The sequence below is a fragment of the Syngnathus acus genome, chromosome 9 (assembly GCF_901709675.1).
Source record: "Syngnathus acus chromosome 9, fSynAcu1.2, whole genome shotgun sequence".
Classification (NCBI taxonomy): Eukaryota; Metazoa; Chordata; class Actinopteri; order Syngnathiformes; family Syngnathidae; genus Syngnathus; species Syngnathus acus.
The window spans coordinates 8,697,420-8,716,513 of record NC_051094.1 but is presented as its reverse complement, the minus strand read 5'-3'; the positions used below and the strand labels follow the sequence as shown (position 1 = coordinate 8,716,513).

Here is a 19,094-nt window from a genome sequence, read left to right as displayed (position 1 = left end):
GGAGGCATGACCGTTGCGCAAATAAGGGTAAGTAAGTGTGTGTGGTATGCGTGTGCGTATCAGTGAGCGACTGCGCCATAATCTGGTGAGAGGATTCTCTCTAGTAAAGCTCCATTCACTCCAACCATCTGACATTTAAAGTCAAGTGTAAAGAGCACTCATATAAACAACCACAGCACAGCAGAGAGCACCAACGCGGCCCTGACTGGGATAAAAAAAAAAAAAAAAAAGCATACGCACGATGATAAGATGTCAATAAAGTCATTTATTATTTCACACAATGGATAACATGAACAACTTCAACTGTAGTTCTTCTTAATAAGTGCTCAATGCAGCCAGCCAACGGAAGGATAGCAAAAGAATGAGCTTTTCTTTTTCAGCAAAACCAAGTTAAACAAAACAAAACAAAAAAATACCTACAAGATCATGAAAGAGCAACATGACCAAAAGCATGCCGACAGACATGGATATACATATACATTGCATGTATATATGTGCTTAAAGACATATATCTGTATGCTAGCAAATGCAAATACAAAATATATGTGTAGATGCGCACATACATACGGTGAAGAATATATGCATACGCATGCGCATCTAGTATTTCATCTATATGTCAAATATTTGCAGGTTTTTTTTTCCATATTCATACAATGTACAAAAAATGCTTCGTGAATTAAAAAATTCCTTACAAAAAGAAAAATATCAAACAATGTACAAGTGTTGCTCCAAATTCAACTTTCGGCTCGTCTAAAATACTTATGCATACAATCAAGTTGAGCATGCGAAGAAAGGAAAGCCACTCTAGAAAAAGGCTCAAATTCACTATGTATACAAACTAAAATATGCCCTCACTTTGTGCTCTAAAGAAGTACATTTATTGTTTTTTCTCACCGATTCATCTGCTTGTAATATTCGCTTACAAATGTGACTCTACAACCTGCGAGGATGACTACATACAGTAAGAGGCTCTGCCTGACAGAATGCTCAAATTTGAAGGGACCATTACAGCGTATCCCTGCTTAGCCGCTAATAGATTACTGGCATGAACGAGCTGCAGCGAACGCAACATAGCACAATGTCAAAATCAGAGCCACTGGTCAACGATATCACGAACCCTCGTCATGATCACAACCCGTGGCCAGGTCGATGGGAAAGCTCAGGTTTAGGACAATACTTGTCAGTGTTAGAAGGCACCGGAGCATTGGCTGGTAGCAGATAATAGACAAAAAGACAGACAACATCTGGGATGTTCAACTCGACAAGCAACACACTACTGCCATACCACAGTGCACGATCCACAACACACTGCAGAGCGCTGGGAGTCTTCACGCAGGGCAAGGTCAAACACACAGCGACTGGGATGAGTTGATTTTTAGGGGTTGTGTATTAGGGAGGGGTGCTCAGAGAACTACCCGACAAACAAACAAACAAACTGTACTTCCTCAACAGGCTGCGGGCAAAATGGTTGTTGTTCTGCAGGGACTCTCAATTCAGGTCGAAAAGTGGGAAGGAGGGGGGGGTTAGATAAGGCATGTTTGAATTACTTAGCCAAGCAAGCCAGGCCCAATACCGTACCAGGGATTAGGTCTGGCTATTTACAACCAGTCACGGCTCACCAGTTTTTCTGAAACCGAGCCGTGATTGGTTGCGATCTGAGAATCGGGAAACTGTGATGTCAATTTCAGTCGACAGCAAGTGGCAAAATGGCCGCCCCCTGAGATAGATAAAAATGGGTGAATTTTGCTGCTTAACTTATATTCTGTAAACACAATAATAAGCAGAATGCCGTGTTTAAATTAGCGGGGGACATATAACATATTGTAATGAAGATTTCGGGGTTGACTTGCCCTTTAATTCAGCATTAAATTACTGGAAAGACATAGAGTCAGCCGACGGAAGTGAAAGTATTTATTTCGAAAGATGTAGATTTTTTCCTACACGTCACGTGTGCTGTTTGATGGTTCGGTTATTTTCAACTGTTTGCTCAGAAATGCGCATCACTGCGACGCCACACTATGCAATGGTCTGACTTGCCAGGCTATGAATTACCCTTGTTCGATGGAGATCCATGTGTAGGATCGCCACCAAAATGGCTTTTTCCCAAATTAATTGTGTGTCGGTTTTGGAGCATTCTGAATAGAAAGACTGCTGCTTCAATACTGTGGTTTTATGACACAATTTCAACCATCCATGGACACCATTACTACAGTCACTGGCAGAGCTGGTGATGGGACACGGGGGCACTGGCCCCCCCCCTGAAATATGCTTGGCCAGATAATTGACTTTTGGTTCATTTTGAATTTTTCAGGGAATTTCTTTCCACATTTCCCGCCTCACCAGTAGGTGAATGTTTCTGAAGAAAACGCGCTATACATTGAATGTTAGTTGCGTTATGCACAACTTGTTTTACAAAATAATCCCGGTGTTTGTCACAATTTTTGTGACATGAGATCATTTTGTTGAATACACAAGACCACTTGGTTCTCTTTGTTTGTTGAAATGCATTTTAAGTGCATAGCTAACAAGGATTTGTGAACGTGTCAGCCTCCTTTGTTAATTATACAGCTGTTTGTTACTCGTAATTCACAACGCAGATGTGAGTTCCACTTTACAATATCGTTATACTTTGTAAATGATGCTAATAATTCTGTTGGGAAATTATTGTGAATCATTAATACACACAGCACCTTCAGCCAACTGGGGTCATTGTTTGGTAAAAAATACTACCATACTTTATGTAGTTTTACATTTCTGATTTTGTAATCTCCACGTAACTGCAAACAAAATGGAGGTTTATACAAATCATAATTTAACAATGAATGACCTGTTTGGCAGATGGCTGAAGCAATAGTGCTAAGTAGGTGCTAACAATTTGGCAGGTAGTCCTTTGCTCTCGCTGTTTTTAATTACCGCGAGCAGTTTATCAAGGTTTCATGAAGCCTAATTGATAACCAGTTTGAAAAGCCTTATTATACTTAAGCGGTACCGTTATGTAAGTGAACTGTAACGAAATATCTTCAATTTGAAAGTCATCTAGCAGAGTGGTGGCAAAAAGTCAAACAACGCAGTGTTCAGGAAAGTACGCGATATTTACCAGTCGCCACGTTCTCGCTGGCTTCGGACAATTTGTGTCAAATGGTGCTGTGGTTCCGATATCCAAGATCCATGTGATACTCTGTGCACAATCATGACTATTTTCCGCTCGCTACTGTATTTCTCAGGTCAAATGTCATTTCCTATAAGAGAACAACAGAAATCATAAGGCACAAGTTGAGCTGCTGCAACTGAGAATCCCACCCTGTCCAAAGAAAACGGAATCTCCTGAAATAGAACACTGAATAATATTTCTTTATATACGGAATAAACACTAGATTGGTAAAAAGACACAGTACACGTTGACATGAAAGCAATCCTGGCTACATTCTAGAGTGCACAACGGGGTGATTTACATGGGTTCCAACAGGATAAAGACGCTGATTTAAATTTTGTTGAATGAAAACGCCCTCACAATTAATACTGAGACTTTGGCTTCAAAATACTGGATTCTTGATTTTCTGTCCCAAAAATAGTTCTTTTGAAATGAAAGCATAAAGAGTGGGGTCAGCTTTTCCAAACACTAGATTGGAGTGAGCCCTCTCCATTAAATTCCTAGCCGGGATTCGATTTGACGCTTTTGGCTGCGCAGCCTGCATATACAAATTGATTAAAAGTAATGCATGCTCTCCGGAATGGATATCCACACCATCCAAGGCCAAAAACCATAAGGCTGGAACAAGCATTTAAGTGCTGCATTTGATTGATGCAAGTGTACAGTTTTTTTTTTTTATATAGTGCATTAAACCAACTTTTAAGGTTTACAACAACAACAAAAAAAACACAAACACACCTGATATTCCCACTGTATACAACGCCCCTCCCCCTCCCGCCCAAGATATAAACACAATTATGAGTGTATGACTGAATACATGTGGTTTCTATCTGAAAACAAACTCGTCTTGCGTCGCATCCATGTCTGTTTTTGGTTAGAGAAACAATATGCAACGTTCATTGTCTATAGTACAGCAACGAAATCGGATATACTGAATTCCAGTACGTGTCTGTGAGCTGGTTTCCTGTCGGACAAGGCAAGCGAGAGTTGAAGTTTTGTCTATGTACAGTCTAGGACGCTCTCGTCCACCGTATTGCCTTTAGGTCAGCGTCCAGGAGAGGTTGTCAACCTCTCCTGTATTGGTGATAAAATCTCTAGATTGGGAGAAGGGGCAAAAAGGATATGGGATTAAGCTGCAGGGGTGGACTGATAGAAATCCTCACACAGACGCCACAGACGGTAAGAGCAAACACCAGGAAAAGTACAAGGGTAAGGTGGCTTAATTACTGCTGTATTCTCTTTGACAGGCTCCTTCAGAAAGGCAGAAAGAAAGCTGAGCTGCACAGTTTTATATGAATCATACCCCCCCGTATATCCCTCCCACCCTCCCATTGCTGGTAATATATGGCTCACGCCACGTTTTGATACAGTATCATGAAGTACCATACACATGACTGTATGAGATACATAAAGAGTCACACGATGTCCTACAATTTCATTAGTACCACACAATTCTTCAGGATTAAATGAATCCAGATAGTGCCCTATTAAATGCAGGTCCAAGGAAGCCTTAAAAGGCTCACGTTCAAACTGAGAGCTGGCACCGCAAGTGTTCTGACCTGTGTCATTCCCCCGAAATCAAAGTGCACCACGGAGTCACCGGATTAAGGGCACTGGGTCTGATAAGGATGTTCATTTACAGAGTTGCTTTCTCCAGCGAGTCTATTGATTGGAGGGAACCCATAGGTTGTCCCTGCTGTTGCCCCTGCCCCTGCGTTTGCCCCCTTTGGCCGGCGGAGGCAGAGCCCGGGCTCTGTGAACCACTTTCTCAATGGTAGCCAAAATGGAATCGTGATTGGGAAACTCCAGAGGCTCCGGCGTCAAAGTGGGCCTGAGGCTCTGTCTACCAGCGGGTTCATCACAGCGCTCCAGAACGGGCATCCCCTGAGTCCTTCCGGCCAACACGTCCAACCCGCGACCGCCGGCCCGGTCCTCCTCCCTCCTCACGGTCGGAGCGGATTCATCATCCAGCGGTTGTTTTCGGGGCCGTCCGGGTCGTCTTTTGATAATGTTGTTTCCGGTTTTGGCTTGTCGCTGCAGGCGCTTGGCACGGAGGATCTTCTGCACATGATCGAGGTTCAAAGAATGCATCCTTCTCACTTCCTTCTGGATCTGTTCCACCTCTCTGCGCTTGTACCGTCGCTTACCGGGAGCACCTGCAAGAGTCAAAGCAAGGAAGGTGAATAAAGAGAACTGGCAAAAGAGTTTTCTACTCCTAATTAAAATGAACATCCTCTCCATGGCCAAGAAAGACATGATGCCAATTTTGCTCATGGAGGGAACATCTTTTTTTTGTCTTTGATTTGAAGAGCTTCCTGCTAATTTTGACATATTCATGCAAGCCTTTGAAAGCCCAGCTGAGCCAGGAGAGCGTATCCTATCCTGTAATTGTCTGCTCGGGAGCAGAGAGGAGGAAAGCCACAGAAATGTCTCCTTCCAGCATTTCAAATGTTTCCACACAATCACAACCTTGTGCATCTGGAGCAAAGGCTGCCAAAAGCCATCCAAACACACACACGCTATAATTAACGCTGCAATTTTTAATTTCCTTCTTGATTTCAGTAACCTCTTTCTGAGCTCGGTCCCGCTCTGTCATTCTTTTTGTTTTGCTTCTCTAAGGCCTGTCACCCTCCCCCTCTGTCTGGGCATTGAGTCCGTGATTCAAAATGAACCACCACCAACGAGGAAGAAAAGCGCAATCAGCCGCCAGTCCCCAAGCAGCATGCAGACAAAATGCTGTTTGCTATTTTTCCCCGACTTACTCTTGCTCCTACGAAGACATGTCATTTGTTAATCGGCAGAATATTTCGTTATTCATAGAGGATGACAAACAGAAAAGCACCATCATTATGATTCTGGTGGATGGATGATTCGAGAAAATTCCTCCTTTATCTGGATCCTCACTAAAATGTAAAGGGTTCTTTCTTGGCCAATGTATAAAGTTAGGTGAAATGATCATTTTTTATTTTTGTGTGTAATCCAGTTAGCTATGTATTGTTTACCAGAGTGTATCAAAATAATGCTTGCAAAAAAGGCCACAAAATGGTAGCTCAAGAATTGCATTCCACTTATCTCACTTAAGCTTTAAGACCTCAATCTTGATACCAAGCCTGGTACATAACCGTGAGGATCCCGAGTTCCATTCTAAGGTATTTACTAATGAATTGAGATAAAGTGAGGCCTGACCACCCCCCATTTACATCTCAGAGGAACATCACATTCTATTGTTACTTGAGAATTCGGGGCAGACAATGAAATTAGTCTAATGCAGAAAGCAATAAGTATCAAGAGTTTATGAGCTGTGCACGTTATCAGCTCAACTGAGCTCTGTCTTTCACACATAAAGGATGCACACACACACACACACGCGCAGACCAAGTAGATGAAATTTATGAGCTGCATACACGGAACATAAAACGGATGACCTTCAGCAGCGCGAGGGTCCATATAGCGCTGACGACCAGTTTCTCTGCGCAATGGGAAACCCTTGCTACACACACATTGCAGGTTTGATCTTTGACGACTGTTGTTTTATAAGATCTTTCTTGGCGTCACGAAGAGGTGCGAGCATGTGACTCAAAGGAAATTGCCCTCATTAATTCAGTCGAGGAACAGTGTTAGTGCAAGTATGGATGAAAACCGTCAATGAGATGTAATGAAGAAATATTAGTAAAACATAATTGAGTAGATAGTGGAGCTAATGTGTAAAAATACCCTCGCTACATCCATTGCAGTGTTTAATGCGACTTTTTGTGCTTGCATATACATGCATGTGTGTGTTCTTGTACATATGTGCACATGTGCCTGTATTTTAATTGGACTAAAGCTGTGAAGTGAAGCAGTAAGTCATGCTAGAGGAGGGGCAGAGGGAATAGGAAAAGGAGAGGGTAATGGAGGAGCAAGGGGGAGGGGAGACCTGGAAAAAAGAGGGAAGTGAGGGGGGAGGATGATGTGGAAGGAGAAGTCTGCATATGGATTCCAAACCATCCAAGGAAAATAAGGGAAAAAATGTGTAAAAGGAGGATGGAAGACATAAACTGGAAGGGAAACATGGACAAGGAGACGTGCCGGTTTGGGGGGGGGGGGGGGGGTAATGTATATATGAGTCATCCGTCCTGGATACCCTGGGGGTGGTAGTGGGGGGTGGGTGTATTTTAACTGAGCCCTTGCCTTCTCCTCCCCGCCACTGGACTAGGCCCCAGTCATTAAACCCCTGGCTGCCAGCCAGCTCTTTTAACACAGGCAAGGGCTTTTTACGGCGTGTCTGTAGAAAATAAATCACACTGTGTGAATAATATATCTCTGGCAAAGGCATTGGCAGGAGCGGAGGAAGGGGGGGGGGGGGGAGAGATTGGTGAATTATAGTTGTCTCCATCCATGCATTACGTTCTCTCGATCCCAAGCCAGATGTGCTTAAAAGCAGCAGAATTCAGAAAGTTTAAAAAAAAACAAATCAAGCACATTTGGTTGTGGTAATTCCAGACTAGACCGCCACTTTCAATGTTTTAAAATCTGTTTATATTTATGTATTTTATGCTTTTGTATTCATTCAAAATTAGGTACACCCTGTGAACTAAAAAAATAAATAAAAATCGGGGGGATGAAATTGGTGTCCCAGCAGGGACTTAAACAGAACAGAATAATTCATTAGATAGCAATTTTATTGGCAAACATAGTCCCCGTTTGGCCAAATTGAAAGTCTTGACAGGTTACACATGCGCTTAACAGGCGCTTTTCAGCTGGTTTGGTGTTGCCCGTAAGAAAACTTCTGCAATCTCACCAACAGAGAAGAAAACCACCAATGTCACCATCCCTCATAATTCACATCATGACTAATGAATACACGTCCATTAAATCAGTGGTCTTCAGTACAGTTAAACCCCAAATAATTCATATTCTGGCTAATGACAGATCATTTGTCAATGATATTCTGGCAATGACACTAAACATATATAGACTCTTGTTTTCGTAATTACTTTAATATCGGTTTAGAAATTCCAATCTCAACTTCTTTGTCATTTCCATCTGAAACCAACTCAACAACAACAACAATCTTCAATGACTAGCACCGACTGCATTCAACCCAAAGAAGCAGCTTTGGAAACTGAGTACCGACATGGCTGTGAAGTATCATGAAGTGATAAAGCATGTAGTGGAATGTAAGTGCTCACGTTCCCATTATTTTAATGCACAGTAAGTGGTTCTTACCAGAGAGCGAGGGACTGGAGCGCTCGTTCATTTGTACTGGCTCCTGCCTGGCAGTTTGCAGTGACATCAGGCCTTGATCTCCAAACACAGTCGGCCTCATCTTCCTACTCCTTGAACCACACTCATTCTCCGCTGACCCCATGAAGAGGAAGGACGATGATTCTTGTTGCTGTGATTGGCTACTGTAGCTGCTCATGAAGCTGTTCATTGGCTGTCCCGTCGGACGCAAGTGGAAGTGGCCATCGGTAAGAGAGTGCGAGGACGCCTTTTCCGACTCGAACATCCCTAGAGTGGAGCCCAGGCTTGAGCCTAGACCGTTGGGCCTCTTCTCCTGATGCTTGGAAGGGCCCTGACTGGATGAGTCACCAAGCAGGTTGCGATGAGAACTGGCCTTGGCTCCACTGAAGAGCCCGCCCAACTCTTGCCGGTCCCGTGGAGAAAGTAAGGGTTCCTCTTTGTGCTTATGTTTGTGCTTGTGCTTCCTCTTATGGAGGCGAACACCACCCCCGAGACCACCTGCGCTACTACTGCCGATGGATCCCAATGCCTCCCCTCTTGCGGAGGGGCCCTGAAGTTGACCAGAGATGCTGCGATGCTTGACCCCTGGTTGAAGTTTTGCGTGTCCACTGGAGTGAAAAGCCTTGGGTGGGGGGACCGCGGGTCTCATGAAGGGTGATATTGGAATATGACCAAGGGAGTGGTGAGGCAGGTAGTACGGAGGTGCGGGGGGGAAATAGCCTAAGCTGAGATGGGGTGTGTAAGGCACAGCATACGGTGCTGCATAGTAATTCCCCCCTTCCAGTGGATAGCCGTATCCTTGAACAAAAGGTATTTTCGAGGCGATTGGCTCACTGGCTTTGGCTGGACGACCCCGCCTCCTCTTGGCCTTCAGATCAGCACTCCTGCGAATATACGGACTGGAGTCGCAGGGGTACGTGTCATAGGTGATCGGGTAGTAATGGTGAAAGTTGAGGCGGAAAATAGAGGGGTAGGGATTCTGAGGGTAGCAGGTATATCTTCGGTGAGACACTCGTAGCTGCTGGAGCTTCGACACGACCTATAGGTGGGGAGTTGCAGAGGATTAGGAAAATATCAATTCGACTGCATATCACATCACTGAAATAGTACTGTACAAATAATCAAATGAGTGGCCAACCTCCTCGAGTTCAGAGAGAAAGTGAAGCTGATCCCGGCTCTGAAGGCACTTCCTCTTACGCCGATTATGTTTTTGCTTCTTCTCCTGCTGAGAAAGGAAGTTGTCCGCAGCAGCTTGTCGTTCAATTCGAGCTCTGTTTCCTCTGGCAGTCGCTTCAAGAGCAGCAGCCTCTGCGGCCTCAAACCCGCATAGATCAAAAGAATACCTGCCGCAACACAGCACAACGTTTATGTAACAACAGCGCCACTGTGAGTTTCTTAGCGACGTACAAAACAGTACTGCACCTGCGCCGAGAGGCGGGGCCTTTCTCGGTTTGATCCGAAGTGCTGTTGTTGTCAGTCCCGATCCCGCTGTCACTGGGAATAGTCTCCTCACTGTGGGACTCGCTGATGGGAGACAAGGTGACCTCCTTCACTGATGCACCTTCAGAAAGCTGTGAGGGTGAATTCGCTAAAAGACGTGGGGGTGACAGTTTCCATCCCCCAGAGAGAAATCCTCTGGCTAAAGGTTTGGGGGGCAGGGCTGAGATGGGCTGCAGACTAGGCATCGTGGCATCAGAGTGGCTGGTTCTCATCGATGGGGCACTGGAGCTGGGAGAGGAAGTGGTGGCGGTTAGAATCGAGCTCTCGTACAGACTGGACGAGGATGCTGTCATGGAGGGCTTGTCCTTAACACTTTTGGGAGGGATCGAGCCTTGCGTTTCAGCTCGGGGTTTACGGCCTCTCTTTTTCCCGATGTAGATGGTGCCTCTCTTGCTCACGTTTATCTGTTTGCCCAGCCGAGCCTCGATGGTCGACGCCATGACATTCATAGCAGAGGTAACAGGCGCGGAAGGAGACTTCAGAGTGTTGTTCCTACTGGAGCTTGAGAGGATTTCATTCAGGATGCTTTGCATCTTGCCAAGCTTTACTTTATTTATTGGGTTTGAGTTGTTTCTGCCACGTTTTACTTTCGGACCACTGGACTTGGAACTGGTAATTGTTGACACCATTTGGACTAATGTTGTATTAATTGCTGTGTTTGGTGGATTGGTCTTCCTCCTGCGGTTTAGTCCGGCAGGGGTTTCTTGTGCTAGGGGGCTTAGGGGTGAAGTGGATGTCCCCTCATGGATGGTTTCTACAGTTAGAAGGGGCTGTTTCTTGGGGCGTCCTCGTTTTCTTTTGAGGGGCATGTGGACGGTCAGGCTGTCAGTATTTGTGTAGAGTGGACTAGAGGGGGTTATAGGGAAGGCCGAGGGTGGGTCAAATACCATCGATGGACTACTGCAGCTGTCTCTCTGTGGTGAGGTGATGCAGTTCTGACTTCTTGCTTTCAGGTATGACCATCTGTCTTTAGTCTTGCCTGACCTGGAGCTGACTGTAGAGATGGTGCTGTGGCTTGGACTCGGACTCAGGGTGGCCCTCGGTCTGGGGCTAGGGCTAAAGTTCGCCCTGGGTTTAGGGCTTAGGCTCGGACTCATACTTCCCTTAGGGCTAGGGCTGGGGTTTGGACTGGGGAGTCTGGGACTTGTGGAGAAGCTTGGTTTGCTGATGTTTAGGGAAAGATCTCTGTGTTTATGAGAATCAGTACTGCTCTTGGGACGACTCACTGGGATCTTTTTCATTCTGTTCATACTAAAAGTTGATTCTGGATCAGTCCCACTCCGAGTTGAATGATCCTTTTCTGGCCTGTCTACTCTTTCTCTTTTCTCACCTCTGTCCAGTCTTTCGCTTTTCTCCGTCTTCTCTCCACCGATCTCACCCTGACTTGGGAGTCTGGAATCATTTTTGTGAATGTCCAACTTATGAGCTACTTTGTGTTCTGGAGGCTTATGCGGGTACTTCTCAGTGGTATTAGAGTCCTGTCGTCGTAAGGATTGCTCTTCAATAGAAAAGGACTCATCTAAAGAAGGCTTTCTCCGCCTCTTTCTTCCTTTTCCTTCCTCTGTCAGCATGGGCATCCCTCTGTCCTCGTCATCCGCTCTCCTACCAGTAATTGTTCGCTCTCTTTCATCTTTTCTTCTATGCTCTCTTTCTTCATGAAACTGCTCAGTCGTCTCTTCTTGTCTGTAGCGCTGCCTGTCTTCTGAATTAGATGGGCTTCCTGTTTCTTTTTCGGACTGTCTTCCCCACAGCGTGTCAGCACTGTGAGGATTAGAAAGCATCTTCTGGGACTCCTTCCTGCCATACTTCCTCTTGATGTTCCCAAAGAGCTGATCATTAGCTTCCTGCAAACCTTTCCCCCTGAATAAAGAACACAGAACAATACTGATGAAAAACCAATTGTCGTGGAAATACTGTTTCATGTTTCACAAAAGCTGTACCGTGAATTGGATTAGAGCAGAGAATAGGGTTGCCATGACATCAGTCATGCAAACAAAATGACATTGCATAAACCCTGCTCTCGTTATTTTTGAATCGTGTGAGTCAAACATTTAGAGTCAAGCTATCATGTATCCACTTGATCCTGTCTAATAGACGTATCACCGCAAGTTTCCAATTTAAACTCGGGTTGAAACTTTTGCTTTAAGTACATGGCTCACGAATACATTTTTCTTCAAGAGGACTTTGCCGTTTCTATGGAATGAAAATTAATTTAAGTGCAAATACCTGCTGAGAGAGGTAAGGTTGAGAATACTGGCATCTGTAACAACTGGCAACTGAAGGTCTGGCGTCAAAGATCTCTGAGGTGAGTGGCTTTGAGTAACAGTTCGTAGGAAAGGTGCATTTGAATCCATTAGAGCATTTGCACTCCTACCGGCTGCCATTAACTCTACGGCTGGCTCGCAATCTGCAGGATTGGCCGGAGAAACCGAAGGTGCTCTAAACGTGATCCAGTCTGGGCTGACTTGGTGCTGCTGAATGTGCTGGAACTGTTGCGTGGGGACGTGTTGCAATGGTTGGACAGGAGAGAGAGTGGATGCGGGAAGAAGAACGTTGCGGGGCTGGTGTTTGGGTGGAGAGGGGTCTCCTAGTAGTTGCAATAGGCCTCCTTCTCCCTGCTCAGGTATTCTGGACTGGCGCTCATATGTCTGTGAAAGACAGAAAAGAAACAATGAGTGCTTGCAACATTCATCATAACACCACAAAGCGCAGAGGAGAGGCGAAAGGAAAGGATATGATAACGCTTAGTGACCATTTAACAATAACAATTTCCTGATTAGGCTCACAATGAGATAGAGTTCACATATTACATATTTTGGCAGTGACTTGTTGTGCTCTGAGATTCTTCTTTTTTTACTACTGGGGCTGGCTGACTGATGCCTTAAATACAGCTTGTGTGCATGAGCAGACCAAACAAAAGGCTTGTTTACAGAGCAATTAAATTCCTGTGGCAAGGATGTTGCATGCTGCGAGAGCTGGGAGGGAGGGAGGGAGGTAGGGGAGTCTGACAGCACACAGTGTATAAAACACAGTTGTGGAACTGAGCTGTGTCCTTGACTGCCCTATGCACGGTCGTAACATCTATTGTTATTTTATTCTCGTCATTACTACCTCCACTGACGGAGTCCTGTTTCCATCCATTTTTGTTAAAGCTCATGTTCATTCATTTTGCAAGATAGGACTTTCATGCCATTCCCCTCATTTCTCTGTGAATTAGGAACAAATCCTAATGACAAATTTCAGGCATATCCAAGAAGTGAGGATTGATAAAAGTGTGTAATTTGGCACCGATCCAAATTAGGTCCGCTCTCTACAGTGCGCTGTGTGTTTTCAACCACATTGTATTGATTGTGCTAATGTGTTCGACATGCATGGAAGGAAAATTTTATATAAATTGAGGATGAGTTTATTGTAGAGCCCTTACCAATTATAAAACAAAAAAACATTTTAAATGTGTCTATGACACCCAAATAATAATAAATAATTACTGTCAGCCAAACATTCAAAATTAAAATGTATTTTTCGAGTTTCACAAAAATGACCTTGATATTTTTTAAACAACATTTGAGTTTGACATCAACTGAGGAATAGGAAATGAAAGCTCACCTGTCCTGTCTTTCCACGTATTAGTGTACATGTGCATTTGTACACGACCGAGAAAATTATTTATAACGAGGAAATGTGCAACTTCTGCAGAAATTGCATGTGAATGCTGAAATACAAACATTTCACACGGTAATACTAACCATTCGTAACGATTAAAACCATCCCCAGTTCCTACCTGCAGCATCAATACTAGTTGATTGTTTTTACATCTGTTCATGCATACGTTGCTTTTACCATCGCAACAGTCCACCCCTGGGCAGCTTATTTGAAACGGGAAAGACGTTTTGAAATGAAACCCAAGCAGCATCTTGGAAGAGAAGGTGCTCAACCTCCTTAGAAGTTTCAGCCAGCTTTAAATCCACAACTAGTTCACTTTCAACCACTGGGAATGAAAAGGCTTGACACGCCGTGTTATACAACAATACACCGCTTAACGTGTCATGGCCGCATAATCAGCGTCTGCTGGAAGATGAGAAATGGAGCGGCGGACGGCCTTTGTGGTTTAGCCTGTTATTAACAGACTCAGTATGACGCAACAAAACACTGCTCTGCTGCGCTGCAGGGAGATGTAACCTAACCACAGGCGAGCCTCTCAGCATGTACACATTGGCTCGCAAGCGCGATAGATGCGCACACACTGTCGTCATTTTTCCTGTATCCTTTGCCCGATTACTTACAAACACCTAAACGTGCGCAGCCAGGGCGCCAATTTTAATCAAGATGCTTTAGCAGCATCTTGCTCGACAATTAGCTTCTTGCAGACAGATATGCACACACAGCCAGCTCGGAATATATAATATAGTCATCACAAAGTACTTACTGGAAGAGAAAGTGCTTATTTTCTATATTTGAGCTTGCCAATGTCTGGTTTTCCCCTGTTTGCCTCTCCCTTAGGCAAGCAGGCAATGACACTGGGTTTGTCCTTGCACGCTTGCAGCAAAGACTGTTTATTATGGCACGTTCTCATGAGCATGAGAAACCTGATTAACACAACATGGACGTTTGAGAACACACACTCACGCAAGCAGCATGAATGATTAATAATGCTCGAGTGTTCGGGTCTGCATACACACTCAGTTTTGTGCTGCAACTGTTTGACACAGACGCATCTAATCCAACTATTGGAGCATGTGGTCAATTTTAGCTGTAGACGGAAAATATTTTGGTTTGACATGAAAAGTTAATGCTTTCTTATTGCTGCTGTCATCGTGTGCTATGTCATTAATGAAGACCAGTGAGTTCGTCCTAAGCAAGGCCAACCGTGACATTACCTCCACCGTCATTCACAGATGAGCTCGGAGGATCCTTTCAGATTCCGCTTTGTGTCGCATCTTTTCATCAAATGTCGTTTTGGGCAGTATTTTGCATGGAATTCCAGCCTGGCTTTCTTATGCCTCTTCCGAACGAGTGGTTGGATTTTCCGTTGTAGCGTTTGATACCTTCCATGCTGCTGCTGTCACTGACACTCGGTTTTGGACTTCTTTACAGCGTCTTCATCATGTTTCTGTCATCAAGTGTTAGCGTTTTCCTTCAGCTAGTCATTCGGTGTCTATTACTTGGGAAAACGGTGGTTTCTTGATTCTTTAGGACGTTCCAAATGGTTGTATTGGCTATGGGCAATGTTTGTCTAATGGCTTTAATGGATTTTCCATCCTCTCTTTCACACGCTTGCTTTTCACCCTGAAAGCTTTCTGGTTTTATTGTTAGTTACACGTCTAACGAATCGAAGTTTTCACATTTAGAAAAATGGTAATGAGATCATTTTTATTTTCAGTTAGCCATCTTTTGCTGTCAAACCCAAACGTATTCAGTCCAGAGCAACAAAAAGAAAGAATTAATACTTTTGGGCTCCGTGACAAGAATCTGATACACATCCACAATTTCATTTGACTTTTGGCTGCAGGTTAATATAGACCAAGAGATACAGACAGACAATAAAATGGCTTTGGTTAAAAAGATACGAGCACACCCACACACACACAAACATGCTAACAAAATGTATTCTCCCCCACTAACCACAAAGTGGCCACAGACTGATAATAAAGACAACACACATAGATCTTGTGCTTACCAGTGAGAGGAGGGAGAAATACAAGAAGAAGAAAACAGACCCCCCCCCACCCCCTTTCCGAGTTGAGGTAGATTTATTGGCACCAGTTCAGCTTTTTGTTCGTAGCTTCCTCGCTTCTACCCTTTCCTCTATGCTGCAAACAATCCATGATTCATTTCCAGAGAAAACACTCTCAGAGACACAAACAACTATGAATAGTCTTATGAGTCAGGCGGCTGCAAGGGCTGTTGCCATGTGAGCAACTCGCTGCCGTGTATCTCAAATGATGAAATGAATAGAAATGTCTGACCACATGTTTCTACTGAGACATATCACAAAGGCCTCATGTCAGTATATTGCAGGCCATGTTGTAACGTCACAGTGATGATTTGTTCGGAAGGTTCCGCAGATTGAATGCAGCCTGTGCTCTGTACTGTGAACCGTCACAAAGCCGTTTTGGAACCCTAAAACTAGTTTGGGTTACTTGCAGATTTTCACTATTTGTTGCAGAGCTCGTGCCCTGACCCTTGCAAATTCCTGGAATTTACGGTAGTTATGTGATGTTGCTTTTTATTGGCATTTTTTTTTTTTTTTAGGGGGGTCCTGTCTATTATTCATGTCCAGGCTTACTCTAATTTGTCATGTTTTGATTACACTAGGGCAAAATTGAAAAAAAAAACTTGCCAGTATTCCCCTAACCTACAATATAGACAGCCAAAGGAAGATGTACACAAAAAAGGTGAACACATTTTGTACATCAAGTACTAATACAGAGGGTGGCCAGCTTTCCACTACTTGTTGGTTTGTGGCTCTTGGCTAGAGGGGACCAAGGCAACAAGAACAAATTACACTGCACTAAAGTGGAATGGCTATAATAATGCAGCAATCAGCACTAAGGCACAGCGACAGAAGAAGCTCATGTTCATGTGTGTATTTTGGGCATTTGTCAAACAGATCTGCTCAAGCAATCAGCAGCCAACGATGGTTTACATCACCCATGCATTAAATGAACAAGGTACTAGAAATAGTAAGCTGGAAAATGAAACGTGTCCTACATCAGGCCAAGAAGGTGTCGATCGAGCTCTTGTGTAGGCTCTTTGGACTTCTTGTTCCTTTGAATCCTCTAACCCCCTTTTATCTTTCAGGGTCCTAAATCACGCTCATTCATTTATTGTGTTCAAGCCTTGGCAGAGGTCTGCCCTCTCTGCACGCTCTTGTTTTGAAATGTGGTTTGTGAGGCAACGGTGATACCGCTGACCTCCAGCAGGGGGCAGCGATTTAGACAACAGCGCAGCAATCCGGTCCCCTTCTACACAGCTCTGAGCTCATATGTATTGACTATACCGCTAAGAACACACCTAAAACATGCCTATTTGATGTAATCTTGCATTTCACAGAACTCTCCCTCGAGGCTTTAAGGCCCGTGTTGAGGGGTTAAGGGTCATACTCCTCAGCTAGGTCAACAACCTTTTTCCTTGCATGTCTTCCTCTGGGTCAGCACAGTAATAACATGCACTGGTCTTACAAAGGCAGTTTACCACCCAAATGGCAAAGGCAGATATGGACGTGTGCAAATTCCCTCCCACTGGTGATGTAACCATCAGAACACAGTGGAGGAGGTCATGGATAATAAGTGACTAAGAGCTGCAATCACCCGAAGGAGAGGCGACAAATTGCTTGAGTCAGCATATATGCTCTTGACAAATGTGAGAGGGCAACACAGCAGGTAAACACAATTATGGATGTTCAAATGAACAAAGGGGCTCCACTCCCCTCACCTCCATTTTGCAATGTGTTTGCCTTCCTACAGCGTTGCTCTCCCGCAGCCTTTTTGTTTTCCGCTCTTGTATAAACTCACTAGTGGAACTTTTCCCTCACACGGAGCAACACTGGCTGCACTAGTGCATACTGGGAAAGAACACCCCAGTACACGGGCACGCCCAGGTCTCACGACGAGGCACACACATAGGCGCACGTATACACAGGGGCAAGACACACACACACACGCACGCACACACACATGCTGCCCTTCAAATAGTTTTTCGCAGCCCTTTATTTGGCAGCATGCCCGGTGGTTAGAGTGTTTCATTTTTCCCTGTGTATGGAACTGGGCAGCTGTCCAGACAGATACACAAAGAGGAGGAGAGGGACAGAGAGAGAAAGAGAGAGACAGAGAGAGAGTGGGGGGGGGGGCACAAAAAAGAGAGAGGGGTAGAATAGAGGAGGGGTGGGGGTTAGTGAAAGAATGAGAGCAGCAGTAAGGGAGGGAGGAAAAGGACCAGCAGAAAAACAAGGAGTGAGTTTGCCTGAACATTTGCAATTTGTTCCCTCTGACACCTTATCATGATATTATCTACCCCCCCATACAAAGACGACACACCGTTGTCTCCCACCGCCACAGCGGCCTCGAGCCCCCCTCCCCATGTCTCATCGCTTCTTTTCTCACCCGCTTTTCTCCTTTCTGAACCTGACCACTCGTCTCCTGTGGGAACTACACCCCTCCCCGTCTATAGCCCCCCCCCCCCCCCCGCCTCTCTCAAACTCCATTCAGAGTGCTGTTTCCCTGTGATCTGTGTTTCTGACAGCTACACACACACGCGCGCACACACACACAGAGCCCTTCTGCAAACAAACACCATGAATTCTAACACAGCTTTGTATCTGCAGCACTTAAAAACTGGCAAGAAAAAGGGGGAGGGCAGGAGGGGCAAGCACAGAATAGGAGGGAAATTTGATAGAGAGAGAAAGAGAGCCATAGCACCGTGTTGATCTTATGGTCATTTTCACAGACAACCCCCCCCCCCCCCCACACACACACACACAATCTCTCCCCCCTTCCACATCCCTTTTTCCCGCTCTCGTTCTTCCCACCAGTTCTCCCGGGAATAAAGACTTCCATTCATGCACCCGAGGAGACCCACAGTAGGGGAGAGAAAAGAGGGAGGAGAAGGAAAAGAGGTTTGGGGGGAGGGATTGGTGGTGTCAAGGTGGGACACAGCGTATCACTGGGATCAGGGCACAGTGCCATAAAATTGTGTGGGTGCGCGTGCACGTGTGTTTGCACTCTGCCCCGAGACAAAGCTTCACTATCTTCGATCTAGTGACATGTGCGCCAGCCAAAGCATCTTCTGGGAAAGTTGGGTGGGAAAGTTTGGAAAATGCCTCTCGATTCATCCTGCGGCAGAAAATACTTGTTGCGTGTTTTGTTGTTTCCTGCATATTTTTCAACATTCAATCTGGAGTAAATCTGTCCCGTAGCCGACAACAAAGCGGAAGCCAGATTTAATGCACGGCGGCGGGTCTGCAATAAAATATTCCCTCCCACATTTACAGCGGTTATACTGCAGATTGAAGTGCTCCTAAAGATAGAAACAAAGCACCCGAGTCTTGTCACACTGAAATGAATCAATCGGAAGAAAAGCCTTCGATTGGCAGAACTGCAGCATGTCATTAAGCCCCAATTTTGTGCGCAGTAATCACACACACATTGACATGCTACACAAAGTATACGTCTAATCCCTGATATTAGCTTTAATGGTGTGTGTGTGCGCAAGTGTGTGT

General features: G+C 44.9%; 1 protein-coding gene across 2 annotated transcripts in view; it reads right to left on the bottom strand.

Moving 5' to 3' along the window:
* Nucleotides 1–245: 245 nt before the first annotated feature.
* Nucleotides 246–19,094, bottom strand: part of setbp1 (SET binding protein 1) — a 34,652-nt gene continuing 15,803 nt past the window's right edge. For both annotated transcript variants that reach the window (XM_037259916.1, XM_037259917.1), the window contains exons 3-7: nucleotides 12,104–12,525; nucleotides 9,800–11,737; nucleotides 9,516–9,720; nucleotides 8,360–9,416; nucleotides 246–5,307 (exon numbers count right to left, since the gene is read on the bottom strand). In XM_037259916.1, the coding sequence (XP_037115811.1) occupies nucleotides 4,814–5,307; nucleotides 8,360–9,416; nucleotides 9,516–9,720; nucleotides 9,800–11,737; nucleotides 12,104–12,525 (4,116 nt within the window). In that variant the 3' untranslated portion in view covers nucleotides 246–4,813. The remainder of the gene's footprint in view (nucleotides 5,308–8,359; nucleotides 9,417–9,515; nucleotides 9,721–9,799; nucleotides 11,738–12,103; nucleotides 12,526–19,094) is intronic.